General features: G+C 42.8%; 1 protein-coding gene across 2 annotated transcripts; it reads right to left on the bottom strand.

Moving 5' to 3' along the window:
• Positions 1-2,459: 2,459 nt before the first annotated feature.
• zgc:194930 (uncharacterized protein LOC557813 homolog) lies at positions 2,460-22,347 on the bottom strand. 2 transcript variants are annotated; one of them, XM_035148436.2, is made up of 3 exons: positions 22,061-22,347; positions 9,263-9,315; positions 2,460-4,583 (listed from the first exon to the last, which is right to left on the bottom strand). In XM_035148436.2, the coding sequence occupies exons 2-3, from the start codon at positions 9,292-9,294 to the stop codon at positions 3,788-3,790; spliced, it is 828 nt and encodes a 275-aa protein (XP_035004327.2). In that variant the 5' UTR covers positions 9,295-9,315; positions 22,061-22,347; the 3' UTR covers positions 2,460-3,787. The 2 variants fall into 2 exon arrangements, with proteins under 2 accessions (XP_035004327.2, XP_035004326.2); XM_035148435.2 differs by lacking the exon at positions 22,061-22,347 and adding an exon at positions 12,617-12,766.

Below are 22,347 nucleotides of genomic sequence, written 5' to 3'. Positions count from 1 at the left end.
CAGACAAGAGGTCGGAGTTCATACACACACACACACACACGCTCATATCACCAACATATAAAAACTAGAAAATCCTCTTTATCTTACGCTCTAAAGTAAGAGGAAGTTTTAAGGTATATTCTATATGTTTTTCATCTTAAACACATTATTAGAACTCAGTAGAGTGCATAACAATCTCTGTAAATATCAAGTCCCTTTAAATTCATCAATCTGCAAAAGTCAGATGTGCCTGATTCTTTTTTTTGCTTATTCATGACTTAAAATCTTGAACAAACTGTGTCCTTCTCTTATTTTCTGTTAAATGTACAAGAAAAGGAAATTGTGCAGCTTTTATAATGACATTAAACACATGCACCTCCGCTTCTTCATGCAGGTGTTCAGGGAAATGTCGCGCACACTTAGTGTTTTTTTCAAAGGTCAAAACGCAGAAGAAGCTTCACGGATGCGTCACAACAAACCTGAGGATGACTTTTGGAATCTGTATCGATTTCCTCATTGCCTTCTGTATATACTTGTGTGTGGACATTGGAAACTACAGCTGTGAACTACATTCCCCACGTGGACTTGCATGAACAATCCCAGGTGTTTTCTATTTGGAGTCATTGTGAGCCTCAGAATTCCCCTTCAGTCAAACATTTGCCCGGATGATGGTGTGGAAACTGAAATATTGTCTTTTTAATGGAGAACCTGCAGAGGTGTTCCTTTTCTTTGTGAACTCGTCTTTCGCCTTCTTGCTGCTGTGAAACACCTTGAAGACGCTGTGAGGTACGAGTTTGATCCTGTTTGAGTAATGTTTGTGAAAAAAACACAACAACAACTACAGTGTCCATCTTTTAAATGAAAATCACTGATCTTCAGTAGGAACCAATGGATTTAGGCTGATGCCAGATTCATGGTGAAATAACCCTTTGTAAGTTTTGGTCTTTGCTTAGAAAAAAGAATATGAAATGTGCTCAACCATATCACTGAAATACAACTCGTCCTCAGACTGATTTATGTTTCAAACCCTTAAACTCTCGCAAAAAGAATTTAGATTAAATCAAAAGCGACCATTTCCTGCTTTATTGTGGAGATCAGGTCATTTCATTATTATTTAAATGCCATCTTATACATTGAAGGATTTGGGGCTCCTCCATCATCTGACATCATTTCAGTATCTATTGACAAATGTTCACGTTTTTATCGAGGGAGGATTTTTTATCTTTTATCTCATTTTAAGTCGCAATCCAGCGTCTTCACACTTTTCTACTTGTACCAAACCTGCTGTTTTGTCCGTCGGTGTTTAATCTACCTTCCTCCGACTGATTGTAAAGATCAAAGTAATCTGGTGACGCACAAACTGACGGTCGCTCTGTTGATTTGATGAAGAGATGAGTCACTGGTCTCATCGAGCAGGAGCTCCACAGCAGATCTGTTGTCCTCACGCTTAATGGAAATATGTAAATGTTCCTCTGCTCATCTTTACATGACAATAACACACACACACACACACACACACAGATCCCTGTGGAGCTCAGGTCTGAATACCAGCTGCTAATGTAAGATTTACGTTCAGAACAAAAAGGGCTAATTCTGGAAGGTATTTTCAGATTTCTGCTTTTTACAGCCTCGCACTGTATCACAAGGTTATCGGCTCCATCATGGGTGGAGAAGTAAAAATAAAAACACAACAGCCTCCTTCAGCGAGACACACACCTTCTTGTTAGTGTGCCTGAAGCTAAATAATAATAATAAGAAACTGTGAACGTGTCCACACACACACACACACACACACACACACAGGCCTCAGCTCGGTCTGGTAGTGTCTCCCTCCTTGTATGTGACATGAAACCGTCTCCAGTTTGGCTCTGAGTGTTTTGATAACCCTTCAAAGTCCAGCTATAGAAGTTCCTGAGAGACACGGGGACCGACCCACGAATAGCCTCTCCTGCCCTGAGGAGTCAGAAGTCAGTCAGCCGACCAGGACTTGTATTTTTCCTCAGTCACGGCTGTTGTGAAGGTTTTAAAGACTCGCTGTGTGTGTGTTCCTGTCTCAAGCGCCCTGAGGTGTTCATTAGCCGAGGCCCTCTGGGGCCCCGGACGCCGCCTGCCGAGGCTCTAACTGCTGCGATGGCGAGGTTTTAAACACCCGAGTCCCACAGTGACACAACATCCTCGTAAACAAGCGTTTTGACGTCCTGCAGAAACAGAAAGCGCTAAGTCAGTCCATCTGCTTTTTGTCATTTTCAAGAGTTACTTCAATGGCAGACAATGTGAAAATACTAAATATGTATTATTGCTATTACACACTAGGGCTGTCACTTTTTATTTGAGATTCAACCACTCGTTCTAAACTCGTAATCGTATGAATAATGTTTTCCTGCAGGGCAAACATTAGCCAGCTAGCATGCTAATAACCGAATATTCTGTATCCCACCAACAACCACATCAGAATCAATAAAACCCACAAAGTGCCTCAGTTTACGTTTTTTTAAGTACATTTCTTTATTTAACAATACAAATATGATAATAAGAAATGATTTGGCAGGCACACGATGACTGATAAAGGGAGCTGCACTGAAGCAGATTCAGAACTTCATTGAGCAAACAGAGAATTGAGCTTAAACATACTGAAAAATAAAAAATAGCCATATCTGCAATTTCCTCGGCACCGACCGGCCTCGATCAGTTCATTATAAGGCACATAAGCGAAATCTGAGTTGAACTAATGTCACAGGCCAGAGAAGAAACACAAATCCTGACCTATAGAAATATAAAAAACGGGCTGATTTGATATTTTGACACGTCAGATGGTTTGTCACACAGAAACATCTCGGAACCAATCGGATTGCTCCTCGCTAGCATCACCACAGACAGTCAGTAGTTCCGCTGATTAGCTCGAAGCCCGTCAAGATGGATTCTTGTATGATTTTGCGACTTTCGTGCTTCGAGGGTCTAGTTAGGCTCAAAAGTTGAAAATCTGTGAAATGTGCGATGTGTCTGATAACGTGAGCACAGTGCGTAAAACTAATTCCTAACTTTGCAAGTAGCTACTTTATCGATTCTCTTACATTTGGAGGAAATCAAAGCTGACACGCGAGCGGATTCAAGCTACAATCGAGGCGTTTCAGTGTCCTGTCACAATGAATCAAAAAATGACGTGGGTGTAGATATCATAAATAACAGAAGAAGATAAAATGGTAACATAAACACGGGTGGCGTATCAAAAGAGAATGCAATAATGACCTTTCCTGTTTGAGTTTAAGATTGCTGAAGAGAGTAAGATATGGCGAAGAACTGTGAATTAACACAGGAGAAACCGATGCTATATGCTAACAGTTAGCATAACGATGGTCCAAAACTGTGATGGAGTAAGACTTTAATCTTACTAGTGGTACGAGCAGAGCGGGGGATGAGTTCACAGACGTGGTAGAACTGTGGAGTGTTAAAACAGACGAGATTCAGAAAGGACGAACGGGCCGATATGGCAGCGGGCGAAATTCACAGTCTGCACACTGGTGCCTCTTTATTTGTGGCTTCATGAAATCCCTCGCAGCTTATTGCCCTGTTCACAAGGCATTGTTATTATTATTATTATTATTATTATTATTATTATCTTCCTTCAGTGTGACCACAATAAAAAGAAAAAAAATTGCAGTTAAAAAATAAATCTGTTTGTTTTATTTGTAAACAGAGTTTTTCCTTCATTCGTTTCTGATTCAAACCACCGGGGGTTATTTCGCTCCGTCAAGTCTCATTTTAAATCGGAGTCAAGAGCGTAATAAGGGAGAGAAAGCGGAGTTGTCCGTCAATCAAAGTCCTCTCCGGCGGTGGCGGCTTCAAGGGCAGCCAGAGCCTCCGCCACCATTGAGTCTGTGACGCTCTGCACCTCCCCCTCCCCCTCCCCCTCCTCCTCCTCCTCGTACTTCGTCACCGAGATCCCGCTCTCCATGGTGGAAACGTCCAGAGTCTTTCGCAGTCGGAGCTCGTCCCTGGTGTCAACTGAGGACAGGCTGGTGGTGCTGGTGTGCATGTCCACCGATAGGACGCTACCCTCGTCCCCGGTGTCGCACGGATAATCTGGCGTCCCTCCCACGCCCTCGTCCACCTCGATCTCATCTGCTGATAGGCTTTCAGTGCCATTCCCACACTTGCTGATGGAGGTGTCCCACTCGTCCCGTGACTCTCGGTGTCCCCGTTCGCTGTAGTTTCTTTGGTCCTCATACTCCGTTATGTTGGGGTAAACCGGCACCTGGCTCGGCCTTTTTTCTTGTGACATCCATTTCGGTGCCACAGCGTCGGGCTGGATGATGTACAGACCGCCGTCTTCAGGCAGTCCGCTCGCCTGCTGGTGCAGCTCCTTCGTGGGTGAAGGCGCTGCGTGCAGCCTCTGGTTGAGGTGGTTGTTGTCCACCTCTAGCTTCAGGGTGCTGTCGTTGGACTTGCTGTAGGCCAGGTTGTGGATGCCCTCCTTCTGCTTGTCGTGTCTGCTCAGCGGGTCGATGCTGGGGGGCCTGCCTGGAAGGTGGTGGGGCTGGTAGAGCGAGTTGCCGGCGGAGTCGGTCTTCCTCCCATCCACCTCCACAGAGGGGTCGTAGATGTAGCTGTGGGACAGAGGGACAGAGGGACAGTAAATCATAAATTCACATCAAAGCAACCAATTTATATACACTCATGCACGTATTTGTTGCTTTTATTAAACTCTATCAATGCTATTTTAATATTTTAACTACCTTAGTACTGTTAGCAGTGTAGGTCTAGTAGTGATGGTTTGGTCCACATGGAAAAATCTAAACAACTAATGGGCTGTGTTGAAACTTTTCGTGGTACCCAGAGGAAGAATCCTGATTAATTTGATAATTCTGTTTCATCTTGTAGGTAACATTTGTTATCCCCCCCCCCCTTATTGTTAATTATTAGTGATCCCAATTTAAATTTGTCCAAAACGTTGACCGTCTCTGAGCTGATGATATTTCCCTCAAAGCACCTTTGTGCACTGGAGACTCTCGGGGCAGCGGGGGTGCAGACTCGCTGGGTTTTTTAACTGAATCGATAAAACAATGAAATAGAAAACATTATAATTGGCTCTGGAATTCTGCCATTTTGTCGACCAGATGCAATCGGTAGTTGCAGCTGTAGCAATTTCAGAAAATATAATCTCTCATACATTATCATTTCAACCACTTATTTCAACTCAAATATGACTTTGAATCAAAGGGGAAAAACACACACAAAAAAAAGAATTTGTAAAAATCAATCTTATTTCTAAGAGTCACAGTCGTACTGGACTTGGCGTCGGCGTTTTCATTTCCTGGATCAGTGCGGCGTCAAACGAGCGAGGACTATTTCTGTCAGATGTTCCCGTCACGATCAATAAAAAAACGGCCTCGCACACTGTTCACTGATGCTTCCTCGTCCACTCAAGGCAGCTTTGTGAGTGCTACTGTTACATGGACACGCGGACGTGATGTTTGCACAGAGCCTCAGCTCTGATGATGTTTGCAAAGCTCCTGTGAATGTCAGATGTAGTTTATTATGAAGTCCTTGGAGGGAGGGAGGGGGGGAAAGGGAGGACATGGAGGTGTAGCAGGACTTGTAGTTTTATTACGTTGGTTTGTTGTGTTGCCACAATAAACAGATACTGATCATATAAATGTATATAAAGATGGACGACACCCTGGTGGCTGGTGGACGTTATGGCCGCTAGCGACCAGGTGGCAATCGAGATGCTCTGACTCTAAATGGGATCATAATAAAAAAAAAAAAAGAACATTATGCAGTTTTGAACGAGACAATAAACTAGCGATTGAGATCATAAACTGTGTATGAAAATGTTTACTGACGTGATAAATCAAGAGAACAGTCTTCTGTTCACAACCAGATGGAGTTGCCCCCTGCTGGTCGTTAAAGAGAATAGAGGTTTCAGGCACTTTAGCAGTCTACAGTCTATGGTCCTACATCTTAAACGGCCCCCTACGGGTTGTAATAACCATGTTTGGGGGAATTTCCTACAAGGTTAGAATCAGTTTGTTCAGTCTCACACCTGGACAGGTATTAGGGAATGTCGGTGGGGGCTTAAAGTGTAACAGCCTGTCAGACATCACCTGCTGCGAGAGCCTCCTGTTTTTCACAGCTATCTTCTCCTTTCATTTGTATTTTTGTACTCCAAGCTGCGAGCCTCATAACCCCCAGCAGAGCTCCCTCCATCTCACACCCCACCAGGTGCCTCGCCACCCCCACCCCCCCACCCCGCGCCTCCTCCATCGTCACTGTAGCGTAGCTGCTCTCTAACAGACCATCCCTTTGACTTCTCCTCGAGCTTCTGTCGTCTTCCTCCTGCCTCCTCGATCTGTTTTTCTTCACCCTTGTTTTCTGTGCTAGTTTCTTTTACTTCAAGAAACACAGGTCAAGAGAATTAACAATTAACAAGTTAACTTTCAAAATAAATCGATCAATCGTCTCCTGGCAAGCGGACATGCTAGAACTTTCTCCCGCCCACACGTCTATGGTTATGAGCTCTAACGCACACGCTCGCCCTCTGACTTATGAACCCCTGTGCTCACCCTGCAGCCGCTCTCCTCTGTCTCACAGAGCTGAGAAAACAAATTTCTTTTCCGTTTCTCTGGCTCCCGGGCAGCGCCGCCGCTGTGTCCTGGCTGCCGAGGTGAAATCTGAGGCTCGCTTTCAGAAAACAGAGCCACACACAAGGTGTTTTTTATATGTTTTTTGTGTTTTTAAACGGGCAGTAATTCACAAAGCTGGGCAAAAGCTACGTGAGAAAATGAAAGTGTATTTTCAGCAACGACAGGAGGTCACCAGTTCTATCTCCGAGCTATTTTCAAAGAGCAGAGTCCAAAAAAATAACACAACTTGCTGCTGTTGGACTGGATAAAAACAAGATATGAATTTTTGGGCTCACTGAATTTAAAAAAAGAGCGTGTTTTTCACACCTAAACCAAACAGCTGATGCTCCTCTCTCCTGGCAACACAAGTCACACAGAAATAGAAAAAGCAGCAACTCCCTCAGTGTTAAACTGCGATTTTCACGGTAAAGGATTATTTTTGTACACAAGTTGTTTGCAGTTGATTCTGCTGAGTTCCTGTTTTCCTCTTCTCTCTGTTGGGATTCCCTTTCTGTGAGGGGTTTATGTTTTTTTAAGGAAGCTCATGCACCCTTTTGCATATATCATAACTTCAACAATGAAAATGCTGTGTTTACTTCCTCAGGTTAAGTCAAATATTGATTCTTTATTTGATTATGGTCAACACCATGATTTGCATGTGAAAACAATACAAGCTCATGATTTCATCTAGGATACAACGCAGGGTGCGGTGGTGCCTGTGGATTTGTCCACCACGGATATTGTTTTCGATTAATTCTCTAGACTGTGGCGAACCCGTCATGTTCTAATTTGTCAGTTAGACATGTGATGAACATCTTAATGTTTTTTTACTTTCCAGGCAAAGCGCATTGTTCTGTTAAGTGTGAGGGAAACTTCCACCTTCGAGTAGCAGAGGAAGTTTGAATATGTAGCTCCTCTTGAAGTCAAAATGTGAAAACCTTTGACACAAAGCTATTGAGTTAACTTCTTTTTCTAATAAAATATAATTGCTAAGGCTGCTCTTATCAATATTTCTACATAATGAGAGGTGTCCCTTACAGTGTTGAACCCACAGGATATTATCACCCAAACCAGCCACATCTGTTTTCAGTACAAACAGCCCTGTGCGTTACACTGGTGAGAACAGCAGCAGTAGTTGGTTCAGACCAAAACAATGAAAATTAATATTGGAATTAAATTCACATGCTATTGTTGCTCCATATCGCTACATGTGCGAAAATGTGATAGTGTAGTTCACAGCTTATTTCCACTGCCCCCGAATTAGTTATTAATTAAAAACCATAGGAGAAAAAGCATCTATTATAAAATGATTGCTAAATAAGCTTCTGCTATTTCCTTCTGCTTTTGTTTTCTAGATGTTAACTTTCTTTAATCAAAATATAAAAAAATAAGGATTTCTGCTGCGTCCCAGAAAAATATAATTATAACTTTGTTGTGCATCCTTTTTTTCTTCCAGAAATGCTGATTTAGACACAAACATGTGGATGTAAAGGGACAGTAGTTAAGTTATTTTTTCTGTCTTTATGGGTTTTCATTAAAAAAAGGACCAAGTGGGAACTGTGGGAATTAGATTTTCTATAAAACAATATAATGGGACGAGGTCCAGATGAAATTGTAGTTGGATTAAAGTGTAAGATACGAAATGAGAAAGCTTTGAGCAACTATCGGCTGTTTAATGTGCACTTTACAGATGATTCCTCAAACTCGTTACTTGTCCTTATTCCTGACATGATTTAATAAGTAAAAACTGTCCAGAAAAAGAAGATAAAACATGATATTGTTGTTTTCTGCAGGTTTACTGGGGCTGTGTGAGCGTCGGCCTGCTGCTACCGAGGCCGTTCTCTTGACCCAGTAACCCACAGGCCCACCCTGCCAAGCCCCGAACGCCGCTAAGCCCAGAAATGTGACACTCCAGACAATTAGCAAGGTATGTGTGTGTGTGTGTGTCACAAGCATTCACATGTGTCTTTGACATGGGAAAGAAAAAAAGGAACGGTGCGGAGGGGGATTACAACTCTGGTATGTGAATCGCAGCTTGGCCCTTTTCATTAATCTGCAATCAGGCTCTCGTTCCCCCGGCCCTGCTCTGTCTCCCCGTTCACATCGAGAAAGCCCAGCGATGTCAGGCCCTGACATCAGCGTCTTGTGGGCCTTTTTAATGAATGGACGGTCCTGCAAAGAAATACAGTAACCAAGGGTGATGGCTATTGGCATATTGACTCACAGTTTGTACAGGGAGCCCACGTGAGGCTGAGAGCGGGGACGTATTATAAATGGACCTCTCACTATCATTATGTGGCCAAGGAGGCATTTGAATTGGCACCGTGGATGGGCAGATAAGGAAATCTACTGCGAGAGGCTGTTACCGAGGCGATGGACCGGAGTCACTGGTTTCAGGTTGTTGATGAGGCCACAACAAAAATATGATGTTTCTAAAATGAATGGAGCAGCTAATATTGAATTTATGCGGAAAATGTGAGTTGAAGAAAACTATCTTGAAACTAGAGGTTGCTAGAACACAACAAAAGCAAAGTTTTTAAAATCTACAAATTATTTAAGAATGCGTCCTGACATTATTCACCCGAAGGATCACATGAGACAGACAAGCGAAGCGGCGTCACGTGAAGAGAAGAGGTGACGACTGCGGAGTCACTTCTCACCTTTTTATCATCCTGCAGCATCGGCACCCCATCTGGCCAGCTTTGTCGAGGAGCTGTGGAGAGACAATAACGTAGAAATTAAATTAATCACACAAACACACTTTGAATAAACGGCAACAGACAGACGGCAAAACTTCTTCAAAAACCTGCATTTTAGCATCAGTGTCTCAGGTAATTCGAGTAACGTCAAGTAAACGTTAAGGAAAGCTCAAAAGCCTCTGATCTGTTCTCGCAATGGACATTTCAAATAAAAAAAGATATATAATATATATATATTATATCATATTATATATATAATTGACCCATTTAGACTTGATATGCTAGCTTTAGCTTTAGCAGTAGGTATTTACGACCAGTCACCGGAAACGAATAAAAACTAGGGGGAAATGTTTTTAAACGATGAAAGACACATAAACTAACCCTGACCCTTTATATTTTATTGACCAAACAAAAATCTGAAAATCATGACCCTTTCTTAATCTGTACAATGACACACACACACACACACACACACACATGAAGTCGTGATATAGGGTCCAGGACTGTTACGGATCTGTCAGTTCGCCGTCTTTGACATGTGAGTGGTTTTTAAACGATGGCTCTCTCAGGGCTCTCTCGAAGATTTCACCCCATCAGTCAAGTTTCTGCTTTGCCCTTGGTCTCGACGGTGTTTGGACACAAGGATGGAAAACTCTGTCTGCCTGAAGCACCGATAAAGATTTTATTGCCATCCATCACTGCTGTGTGAGTGCGTATTGAAGAGTGTGTCTCTATGTGCGGGTCTGGAGTGACCTTTTCTCTCCTGGTGGTGTGTTTCTCTAGGCTTTGGCATTTCATTGCCTGAGTAAATAATTAATCACCGGGTCCTGAACGGGTTTGTCTGCAAGCAAAGGAGGGCGAGGGCGACAGAGGCAGAGGACACAGTATCTCTTTGAGGAAAAAACTGGAAAATGTGCCCACAAGACAAAAGTTTCCAGTCCTCCACTTAACTTTCTGACCCTGTCGGCTTTTTGCATCACCTTCAGTGAAAATCCTTGAAGAAAACGGAGTAAAAATAAACCTGAAAAGTGTGAATTACATCTGAGTGTCACTGGTGCTCATTCACATTGTCAGCAGATGATGAATTACAGTCCTGACGGAGAGAGCGTGTGATGTGGACGCGGCTGCCGTGAGAAAGCTTTGTCTGCCCAAAAAAATCAAATAACAAAGAGCGAGACTTCATTCAAATGACATGTCTTGCGTTACTCTTCATTTATCTTCATGTCAACAAAACCAATGAAAAGAGCAAGAAGACGATTTGATCCTACCGGGGATATAAATCTTTAAAAACAGGCCACAGATGTTTGGTATCACTTTAAAAAAGACTTGGTAATTACTTCAAACTGCTGGACATTGTAATTTAAAAAAAAGTTTTTCTTTGATTGTGCTACCGATCAAGCCCGACCACTTTATCACGTTCATAATGTTAATATTTTCTATTCATCGTGACAGAATTATTAGTTTCCGGTTCTAAAGGCTGATTTCCTCTAATTTCAGGCATGGACTAGTCCACATCTACTAAGATATCGGTTCACCGGATATATGCATATCTTCCGTGTTTGCAGACTCTAAGCGCAAAAGAAAATGTACTCATGATGAACTTGTTGTATAATGTGACAATACAATGTACTGTACCTCTGTGAGGTGGAAAAACACAAGGCCAGGCACCAGATTTATATCTTATATATATATATATACAGGGATCACATGGAAACATATGACTGAGGGCACCTTGATGGTATCTCTGTTTCGCTGACATCAGGTTATTGTTGCTGTCAGGAGACAAATAGCTGCTCCAGGTGGAATCTTTAGTTTTCTGTGGTTTGAGGAGCGGGAGCATTTAGTCGTAACTCTAGGACGCTCCTCTGCACCTGACGTTCTAGCTGTCGCTCTACAATGTGGCCCGATGCTCTAATTTAAGTTGGGTATGCAGAACTGCAAATTTTGTATTCTGCTTTGTTCATGTAATCTAAACAACACATCTTCCCCCGCAGCAGTGTGGCTAATTTGTCTATTTTTAGCCTTTTTGCATGTCAATGGAAATTTATAGAGCAGAGGTATGAGCACTGTGCGCTTGTTGAACACAGAAGCAGTGTTGATTTCGTTTTTTGGGTGGATTTCTTTCCTCGTATTTGTATCTATTTGTCCTGTATTTCTTCAATCCAAGCAGCTGTGATGTAAGAAGCTTCGGGGACTTCATACATCTCTGTGCAAAGTCCTGGAGGGAACCAGCTAAAAGGTCCAGGGGGGCTTTGCTTTGGGGGGGATTGGTTTGAAAAATGCATGTGGGACCAATACAAAATGCTCTCTGTGTTCTCTTCATTTTAGCATCAATTAAAAATGCATCTCAAGAGGACCCACTGAGATGTAAAACATTACAAGCTGCCTCACACACGAGGCTATCAATCTGAGTTTGTGGGACACATTTTGGTTCACACTGTTCTGCATGATAGTACCATTTATGCAAAGTCAACAAAGCGTGACTTAGTTATCCCAAGACATCTAATTATCCCTCTACAGGTCTGCCGCTGTGAACCATGAAATAAAAAGACACCAGAGCCGGAGGTAAGGAAACGTCTGACAAATATCAAAGTAGCGTCCCCTTGTCCCCTTGTCCCCGAGTGCCCTCTGTTCTCGTCTTAGAAAACAACCTCCTGTGATTTGACTGAAACCTGGCTGGAACAATTCCCACAGCTACACTTTCACCGGGACCTCCGGCACATTCACGGCCGCTGATGAAAATGCCAAGAGGCAGTTCAGAGCAGCGGTGAGGCCCAGTGGCTTCGACAGCTCCCGGTTTCACACAATGTTGCTCTGCCAAGTACACCCACCCAGATGAGGTGTCCCTTATCTTCCTGGAGCGGCGCAGGCGAGGAGGTCATTTCCCAGTTGGGCATCGGGAACCCTCCCATTAATGGAGTGCCGAATTCGACCGGACAGGGCACCGCGGTCACTATCAGCCAACTTTTGCAACGTGTAGTCCCATGCAAGGAGGTCAGTGATCGACTGCCATCCTGTAATCTCTATAAACACACGTGAAAATGCACAATCTGTAGGCAAGGGACAAGCCTTTCTAGTTTGACCAATAATGTTTGAGCAGGATCTGGCCGCCAACTGGTAAACACTCCATCTGAAGAGTAAAGGAGGCGGAACACATGAACCCAAATGCATTAGCTTCTTAATTCACCAGGAAACATATACATAGCTGTAAATGGAGATTAGCCAAATGTTCTCTGGAAGCCCCAATATTGGCTGTAGATGCCAGAGGTTAATTTTTCATCACACGATAGCAAACGGGCTCGCAGATTGGCCGACCTGTAGCTCTGAATCCTCCGATCGTTCGATGCTGCTGCTGGATCCAGCCTCCGCCACCACCAGCTTCTTCCTGCTCCTGTTTTTCCTGTTGTGCGGCAGCGTTTTCTTGCCTTGTGCATTATGTATAGTCCACATGACCACATCCCAGTGAGATGTGTGCGTTGCTTTCTGCTCTCTTTACCCTTGGGTGTGTTTTAATGTGGTCGAGTATCGCAGGCAGCACAAATTTGTTTGCGGAGCGTCCTCAAGCTCGGAGCCTCCTGTGCCAAACACGACTGCATATCTCTGCTGCAATAAATAGCCCCCGAACCCGTTAACACAACTACAGAGAAATAGTCTGATTATCAACAACTGAACAAAACGGCCCAGACGGGACAAAATGACCTTTTCAGGCATATTTAGCCCCGAGGTCTTAAGTCATGACTTTCCCTCTCGTGTCGAAACCATGAGAGTTTAAAGATGTTTGGAAAAGGAAAAAGCAGGAGGACAGGTTTTTATTTCAATATTGGACGATGCAGATCATTTGTGACGGGTTGAATAAGCGGCAAACTCTTTTTAATACGTCAAGAATTGCAGTGCAGCAACTTCCTTTTCCTGGTTATACAAGCCTGTGATATGAATCCATTGTAAACATATGAGATACTGAAGCTTAAAAGTGAAATGACATGTTTATCTGGAGTTCAAGAGTATTTTGTGGTTAGTCAAACATCCAGTGTGGACGCATAAGTAAGTCCACCCGACCATTGGCTCGCTGACTGAGTCGGAAAATCTTTTTTGCATCGGAATGGAGCCCATTGCAAATTTGCAAGGCAAAGGAACCGGCTCTGGGTTGACTGAGCGCTGACAATGTGATTGTGGTGTTACCTGCCTCGGGCTAATCTTTCTGCTGCCGGTCAGCACAAACTGCTCAGTCAGAGGGGAGCGAGTCCTGCAGGCCAGAGATGACACACTCCCATCTTAGCCCCAACAGCCGGCTTACACTCCTCCGAGCTACAATGGGCTCCGTGAGTAACGAGCCAGTCACACCGCTGCGCCGATAGTGGCGTTAAAAGTCAAAGACAACTCCCTGAGAACTCAGCCTAAAGAAAATCAAACATGACTAAGAACGCAGGCCGATACATGCTGCGGCTCCAGTGTGTCTGCATGCAGCTGCCATCTTTGCCACACTGTGTTTGCAGAGTAAATAGCTGCAGATAGACATGAAGAGGAAGAAAAGCAAAGAAAATACACTAGTGCTGTGAACACACAGGATTTCCTATTAGAACGAGGAGTTTTGAGATTAGCAGTTGGTAAAGTACATGAACGTGGTGTAACTCCCTCTGTACCAGCGTCTTTTAAAAAAACAACCAGGTTGAGTTCAACTAGTTCTCCCAAGATAAGGATGCAAATAAACTTACTTTCGTTATTGATTAATCCGACAATATTTTCCTTAATTAGTGAATTGATTGTTTGGTCTCTAAAAATGTCGTAGAATAGAGAAATATTCCCAATCCCAAGTAGTTGAACGGGTTTCGACGTACACTGGTTGGAGGTTGTGCGATGGGTCAGGGAAGAACCCATTAAATTGCAAGACCAATTCCCCGGGGAATAATTCATGGATCTTGATGAAAACACTCAGGCATATTCAGGGGACCGATCTCCATGAGTCTGTGATATTTGGTGCGGCTCGATTTGAATTGAAGGGGACTGTTGGGCCTTGGTGGAGGTGTGAGCTCTATTGATTGCTTTTTGTGTGTTTGTCAGCAGCGTTGCTCCGAAACTACTCCGTCGATTTCCATGAAAGTTTGTAGAGGGCTGCAGCCTGACGACAAAGAAGAACCTATTTAAGTTTGTAGTGGACAAGGATAAACACGCACGTCCAGGAATCTTGTTCTGCTTTAATTTAGGTAAGTTAAATCTTCAAAATCAATGAAAACACAACTCTTTCCATGTCATAATTTGGATATGGTTACGTTAAAGGAGGCAGAAAGGTCGATTCAAACCTGCCTGTAATGAGCTTTGTCTCTCAGCCTTTTTGACATCCCACAGGTTTGACAGTAAGCAACAGCATTCCACTGGGCTTCGCATCAGAAATGTCCAAATGACCAATCATGCTAGTCCCCTGGAGACTTTCCAAAACCCCAATGAGATCAAGGATTCCAATCAGTGCATCCAATGACTATCATTTATTCAGATATTGGCCATTGTTTCCTGGCAATAATGAGTCTTTATCTGCTCCCTCTGCCAGTCAATATATTATTATATTGCCCCTGTCTTTTACGATTGGGAAGATCGTGGGACGATTACTGAAGGGGAGAGATATTTCAGAGCTGGCAGCTTGGCCTCGCTCCCACTTTTTCGCTTCCGGATTTTTTCCTTCAGAGGAAATTGAAACGTTTCATCTTGGGGAAACAGGTGCAATAAAAGTGAGATTGCTGCAGAGTGTCACCTAAATGTGGATTGGATTGAAATCCGGGGGACACCCGTGGAACTGGCAGTCGGGGGTATTTCTAAAAGATTGGCTTGAAATAATTCTTCTCCGGGAAAGTGTCCAGTTGAAATTGGTTTTACTTGTAGAGAGTTTTGTTTAAAAACTGGGTTTCTGCGTTGGTGGAGAAGTTAAATTCCTAACGATGACTGAAGGGGCTTCTTTTCCAGAGCGGACGATACAACAGTTGAAAAAGTGATTCTTTAAAAAGGGGCGAAATAAGAGAAAGAGAGGATATCTGCTGTATGACATCTTATTTTGAAGGATTGAGGAACCTACAGTGGACAAGATGCTGACATTTTGACGGACTGGATCATTTCTAGTTTTAGTGAAACTTCACAGGTTTTATTAAAAGAACAAGTGACTTGCAAACTGAAATTAGGTTCAGATCAATTATGCGTTATACCTCCTCAATGTGATTACACGATGCATAATCATTTTATATTTTCCCTTATGTCCCTCTGATAATTATAGATATTGTTTTATCCCCCAGCCCCTGTGCTTCATTCATGGCATTTTCTGTAACTAAGCAACCAAATGCAGAATGGACAATCTGCTTACTGTTTACTGTACGTGAGACGGAGATTGTTTAAGTTTGAAAACTATAATGCCTCGTGTCGGGAGAGCTTCACCTCTCCGTCCAAAAAGGCAATTAAATCACATTTTTGAAAGGAAGCCTAAAATGTTATGCAAAACTTGTTGATGCAACCCTCAGCACAAGACGAGCACTGTGAGAATGTAAAAACACCATGAGGTGGATCGTTTCTTTGGAGAACAGACGCCGCTCTGTCAGTGTTGTTGAACTACGATTACACAGTCCACTCATTTGCTGCAGATGCACAATAACTGTTTTCCAATAAAAATGATCTTTGGCTGAGGCAGACGAGTGTTTGCTGAGAGCACATTGACCAAAAAAACCTACCGCATGAAATGATTATTTAACAACTGTAGCTGATATAATCTGCCTGTGGCCATGTTTTTTTTAATAATTCCAAGTGTAAAAGTTTCATGGAAGTTGAAGGTTTTTACAAGATATTCGTTTACACCTGAGGTCAAAGGAAAAGAAATTAAATAAACCCATTTCTCCAAATTTAAAAACTTTCTGAGATCTAAAATGGCTTCGTAACTAAACAAATACAACATGATTTGATCTCGGGGCCTGTCACACCACCTCTGTCGCCTCCTTGAGATTGTCCCCCCCCATCTCACATATCTGATACCAGCTGTTTTTGTTGTGCCCTTGGACGCCTGAAATGTATCCACAGCCACTTCCCTGCAACTGTGGGTTTGAGTTGCTGGTCTAAACACTGCACATACCCGCGTTGTAAACCACAAATACAGGTAAACGAGGCTTAGAAATGTAGAAAACTGTGAGCTTGGATAAACATTAAGAGGCCTGTGAGTGCATCGTTAAAATCCTCTGAAGATATGTACAGACGGGAAACTGAGAGCACGCGCGGAGCTGTAGCCTCAGGTGAGGACACACGAATGTGAGTCTCCAGTGAACTTTTCAACAAAGAGGCCGAGTCTTCCACAAGACGAGATGCTGCTGCACAGCTCGGTCACCTGATAGATCCCCGAAAAGGTCGGCTTATGTAAGCGCTGGGTTACATTATAAAGTCATGATTTATTTGATGACACCTACTCCGGGCTGGACTGTGTGTGTCTGTGTGTGTGTGTCTGTGTGTGTGTGTGTGTGTGTGTGTGTGTGTGTGGACAGTGAGAAGGGAGATCATGTTCAGGTGGGTGACATGTGGGGAGGGTGTGGTGATGGAAAAGTGGGCGAACTGGTCTGACATCCATCTTACTCCATCCGTTGTTTCCATAGGGCTGTTTGTTGGAAAGAGTCGGATGATATGATATGTTTATTTATCTAAATATAGGATTTTTTTTAAATTGGAGCCAAACTGTACAAAGACGACTCCTGGAGGGGTGTGACTACTATTTGGTCAAACTCAATTTACATCCGTGTTAATTGCAATCCTGTATCACACTGTATATATTATGCGTTTATTTATTCTCTTTCTGCTGTCACGCTGTAAGGATCATCTCATCCTACATAAATGGGAAGGACAAAATATTAGGAACACATAACTCGGTTCAATTCCACAAATCACAGTGTGTAAAATGACCTTGACAATAAATCTGCAGCTCTCAAACCAATTAAATAAGAATTGAGCACTGTCATCCTCAAGATGGAGGACTTATTATAGGGCTGTATTATACTGCATTAGTTTTATCTACTTAAACTTGATAAATGTGATAATGTGTCACAGCAACTCCTTTTATTTACGGGCCAGTGTTTTATAATTCGGTATCTGAAAAATGATTATTATCATACCAAGGCAGTTATGTGGAAAATTGATGATTCAATGATTGAATCTGAGCAAATTGATTAACGTTTGTCAGTAAAAGCATTTAAGAATCCTTGCAGAATTCTTTGGGTAAATAAATTAAATCAAAAAATCGAATGTAGACGGACATTGTTAAATATTACGTGAGGTGCTGTTATGGTTACGTACATTTCAGATTCTAAATTGTAAAAGATAGTTTCCACTATTTCCTGACATTTTGTTGACGTCACACTTCCTGACCTGAAGCACCAGATGCTTGTTATACAGAACCACATGGAAACTGCTTGGAAAAGAGCAAAACCACTTGGTGATGGATGGATAATCCATCACGTATCATATATCACAGGTTCATTTAGTGCCACACTTTGCTCTTCTAGCAGCATCAAGGATGTAAAACACGTCTGTGCCCGTCTGTGCCCGTCTGTGCTTCGTCCCTCAGAGGACAATGATTGGTCGAAACGATTATCATTCGTCCACGAGCAAATAGCTCAGAGTCTGGCAAGGTTAGATTAGTCGATTATTGAAGAGATAAATTATATCAAAAATGTATACTTGTAGCCCTGGACTCATTCACCACTGCACTTATGGATACATTTTTTTGGGGGATGTATCACAGTTTCTATATTATAATGAAATATGCTGCTTTAACTGCACAGCCTGACTTGATGTTGTGTCACACACTAAAATCTTGAGCAGCCTCTCCTCCTGCGAGACTGGAGACGGGGGAGGTGTGAGACTGTGATACTGTCAGGAGACGGACTGGTGGTGACAACTGTGACTGAAGTGTTGACTCCAGTTTGGCAGAGAAAAGAAAAAAACAGCCATTTCATCATCCGATCTCTCAAGCCCGCTTGGAAATCCACCCGGCACAGGAAGATGATTCCGGTGGTTGATTGATTATAAGATTTTATCAAGTGAAGAGCAGAAACACGAGAGCTGTGTCCCAATCGATGTTTTGAGCCACTGCACTTACTGCAGCTAGTTATGCGGCTACCTGCAATAGCTAGCTCATTAGCTTCACGGCTGGCGCACTATGAATTCTGGGATAGGTCGGCCCAAGACGGATCCACCTATTGGATCCTTTGTTGCCGCGTTTGACGGCCCTGAAGGATGCAGCCCCTGAAGGATGCAGCCCCTGAAGGATGCAGCCCCTGAATTGGGGCTCAGCTTATGATTGTGTGATGCCTTTTTCTTGAACAGTGAATAATTGATCATACAAATAATCACAAGATTAATTCAACATTAATAAGTATCAGTATCCGATCAGCCAATACTAATACATTCAAACTGGGAATCAATACCAGGAACAATCTGTAATGGATCGTTAATCCTCCACAGTACAACAAAACTTCCACAAATAAGATGTAGCGACATTTTATTTCCCATCTAATATCCACCTTCTCTTCACGTTCACATTCAAAGAGGATTAACTGTCTCGTTCTGTATTCGACAAATGAATGTGATGAATGAATTCTAAATGTCACCAGCACGACTAATAAGAGTTCAGGTCTCGACCCCTGTGACCTCATCTCTTCCCTCTGGTTTCTAAATGACATCTGACTCCACTGGATCAAACTTGGGCTGCTTTTGTCTCACACACACACGATGATAAGCAAAGTGGAAACAAAGCAATTATTGACATAATTTCCGTGTAGTCATCTGCAGCGGCCACTCTGAATTCCCCCCCCTTTGATTTCTCTGAGAAAAAAACTGCAGCGTTCAATAATGTGGTCATTTCGGGCGTCTTATCAGCTCCGATCCAGCTTTTAATAACCCGCATGTTCAGATTAACCCTCCACACCTGATAAGGCCAAGAGCCGGAGCTGAACGTCTGAGTCACTGTTGTTCCAGTTACGACTCGCATAAAAGAAAGTCTCCGCGACTTCAACGCACGTGCAGCGGTGGGTTCGATACCTCGAGCTGGGCTGCTTTTGAATACGCCAGGTGTGATCACACAAGTGTGTCCGTGGGGGGTCGCCATGGTTACTGATTTCTTTAAGGTCATTATCCAACACGCCATCAATCATTTGGTCCAATGAGGAGTGTCTGAAATTTTAACATTTGTGTGTGTGTGTGTGTCTGTGTGTGTGTGTGTGTCCCGATGGCCTTGAGCAGCAGCAGCTTGATGAAAACAACTCCTGTCTGGTCTCTATTACCCAACAACCCTCACTTATCAATAGCCCCCCCTCCCCTCCTCCTCGCCGCCTCCCTCCCTCCCTCTCCTCCTCGCTCTGCAAACAGACCTGCTGCTGTTTTCCTCCCGTGGATCCTCCCGGCTCAGGAGCCACGAAATTCTACTTTAGCGAGTAAACAAACCCCCGAGAGGAGCCCAGGAGCCGGAGACCAGAGCAGTTTTACATGATAAAGAGCCTGTGACGCATACGCCAATAAAACGAGTGGATCTCTAACATCGTAACATTGCATTTAAACCAAAAATCAGCTTTTTCCTTCATATATTTACACATCTTATCTAGGTTTCATATGTTTAATGATTAAAGGGACTCTGCATTGACAGAAGGGTGAAGCTGATCCTCTGGGATTAGTTTCACTGGTGAACAATCTATTTTTAAAGCTGCAACCAACAACTGTTTTCAATTCAGTCACTTCTCCTTTACGACAAATGTCATATTTGTCAATTTCCCAAAGCCCAAGACGACATCTTCTTGTTTTATCCTGAATATGTTAATCTTAAAAACCATATAAAACAGAGTGGGGGCTAATCTTTACACCACCGATGCTGGAACCAGATAATATTGCGGATAGTATTCAATTTACAATTAAATAAGAAAGAGATATATTTCAAAAAGAAAAGCTCATGTTCCAAAACAGACAGAATATTTGTATTCATAAGAACATTGACTGGAGACGAGAAAGTAGCTCTTTGTGTTCCTGAAACTGAAACTTTTTAACTGATTAATAATTTGTTAGAATAATTGAAAATGCTCTATTGTGTGTTGTTTTTTTTTTGCGTTAAATCAGTTTTTCTCAGGGCTTGAAAGACACTAGAACACTTCCTTTTACTGTAAACTAAAACGACTGTGAGTACAATCTATTTCCCAGGACCACAAAGTAAACAACAGAACTGAGCTCCAGTCCCGTGTTGACATCCTGGTTCAGGTGAAGTCAACCACCACCACCACCACCAGCACCACCAGCAGCAGCTCCTCTGCAAAGCAAACTAGATCTTGGGCAAATATTATTTGCATCCGCTTTAAATGGCTCGTTCTGTCTAATGAGCTGTCACACGGGTGGAGTCATGTGACAGCTCTAAGCGTTTTCTGTGAAAATCAACTAGAAGAATGGAAGTTAAAGAGTCGGAGGAGGATCAGACAGTGATGTAGCACGAGCAGCTGTTAACATCGTGTTAAAGATGCGTTTCACAAACGACCGACACGGCAGGTTTGGCCTCTGACAACGTGTGTGTGTGTGTGTGTGTGTGTGTGTGTGTCTCTTTCAGGTGACACAGGGTGCAGTGACGTTATGTGTTACATGTGCAAACAAAGCCCAAGGCCGTGTATCTGAGTTCTGGTTTACTTACTCCAGACCACTCCTCCTCCTCCTCCACCTCCTCCTCCTCCTCCTCTCCGCTCCAGCGCAACAAAGAACAAACGTCCCCAATAACACATGTCCCCAAGAACAGCCCCCCACATTCACTCATTAACTTCACCTGCACATGAGGGGTGAGCTCAGGGTGGGATGGAAAGTTTCAGCTGAAGTGGATTAAAATGATATTTGACTGAATCCATCCATGTACATCAGATTACATAAAAATACATAAGTGTACGGAATCAGTAGTACAGTAGTGATAGTAGTACTAGTAGTAGAAACGTTGTAACTGCTATATTGCAAAACAATAATACTTTACTGACTTATGTATCATGCATATAATGTAAATATAGTATTTATAGTATCAAATTGAATGTTTTCTTTTTGATAATCACATCATTTAAGTCACTTTTAGGCGAAAATATGAAACATTTGCTTTTACCAGCTTTTTAGATCTGACTGTTTTGTACTTTTCTTAGTTTTCCTGTCAAAAAATTCATTATCTGTTGGTTCAGGACTGAAACAAAGGAAATAATCAACGTTAAATGATCAAAAAATAGTTACAGCCCTAACATATATTACATAAATATATTGAACAATATTAAAACCAATGAAGCCTTGTTTTTGATCTGAGGGGGAAAACTTGTTCTCAATATTTCATAACAGACGACCCGGCCCACATACAGTATATGCAGTATTTACTGTAAAGACAGTATTTGCATTTAATCATGTATTTATACTTTCTTTGTAGTAAGTCTTAACTCCAGGTGTAACAGGTGTACACTCACCTGCTGGTGAATTTAGCAAATACTACTCACACATGATCATTTTACAGTATTTCTATCCTCTGAAACACGTTACTACACAAATATTACCCATGTATTTGCTTTTTATTGTGTAAAATCCTGAAGTTATTGTTTTTGCTTTGTTTGTTTTTTCCACCATATGTCTGACGTTGCTGTAGAAACCACCTGAACCCGGGTTAATACAGGTTTAATACGACTTTAACGACACTTTCAGTGCAGTATTTGTAAATAAGAGCGATGAAACCAGAGGATAACAGAAGTTTGAATTTACCTGTAGCTCTAAACGAAGGTGTGGCACTTTGCCCGTGGTATCAGAGAAGCCCGGATAACTTCAGCTGTCATTTAACTTGTTGTTGTTGTTGTTGTGCTCCGGTTTGTTTCCAGGGGGTCTAGAATAAAACCACAGGCACAAAGTGGAGGCTGCGGTCCTGGTCCTCAGCTGCGGGGGACTTCCTGCTCCTGCTCCGGGCTGCGGTGACTCCTCGGCCCCATGTCTCCTGTTTGAACACCGGGCTGCTCATGGCTCCTGCAGCCGGGAAACTCCTGCAGCCTGTGGAG

The sequence above is a fragment of the Hippoglossus stenolepis genome, chromosome 23 (genome assembly GCF_022539355.2).
Source record: "Hippoglossus stenolepis isolate QCI-W04-F060 chromosome 23, HSTE1.2, whole genome shotgun sequence".
In the NCBI taxonomy this organism is placed as follows: domain Eukaryota; kingdom Metazoa; phylum Chordata; class Actinopteri; order Pleuronectiformes; family Pleuronectidae; genus Hippoglossus; species Hippoglossus stenolepis.
Note: the sequence above shows the minus strand (reverse complement) of the source record. Positions and strands in the feature narration are given on the sequence as shown.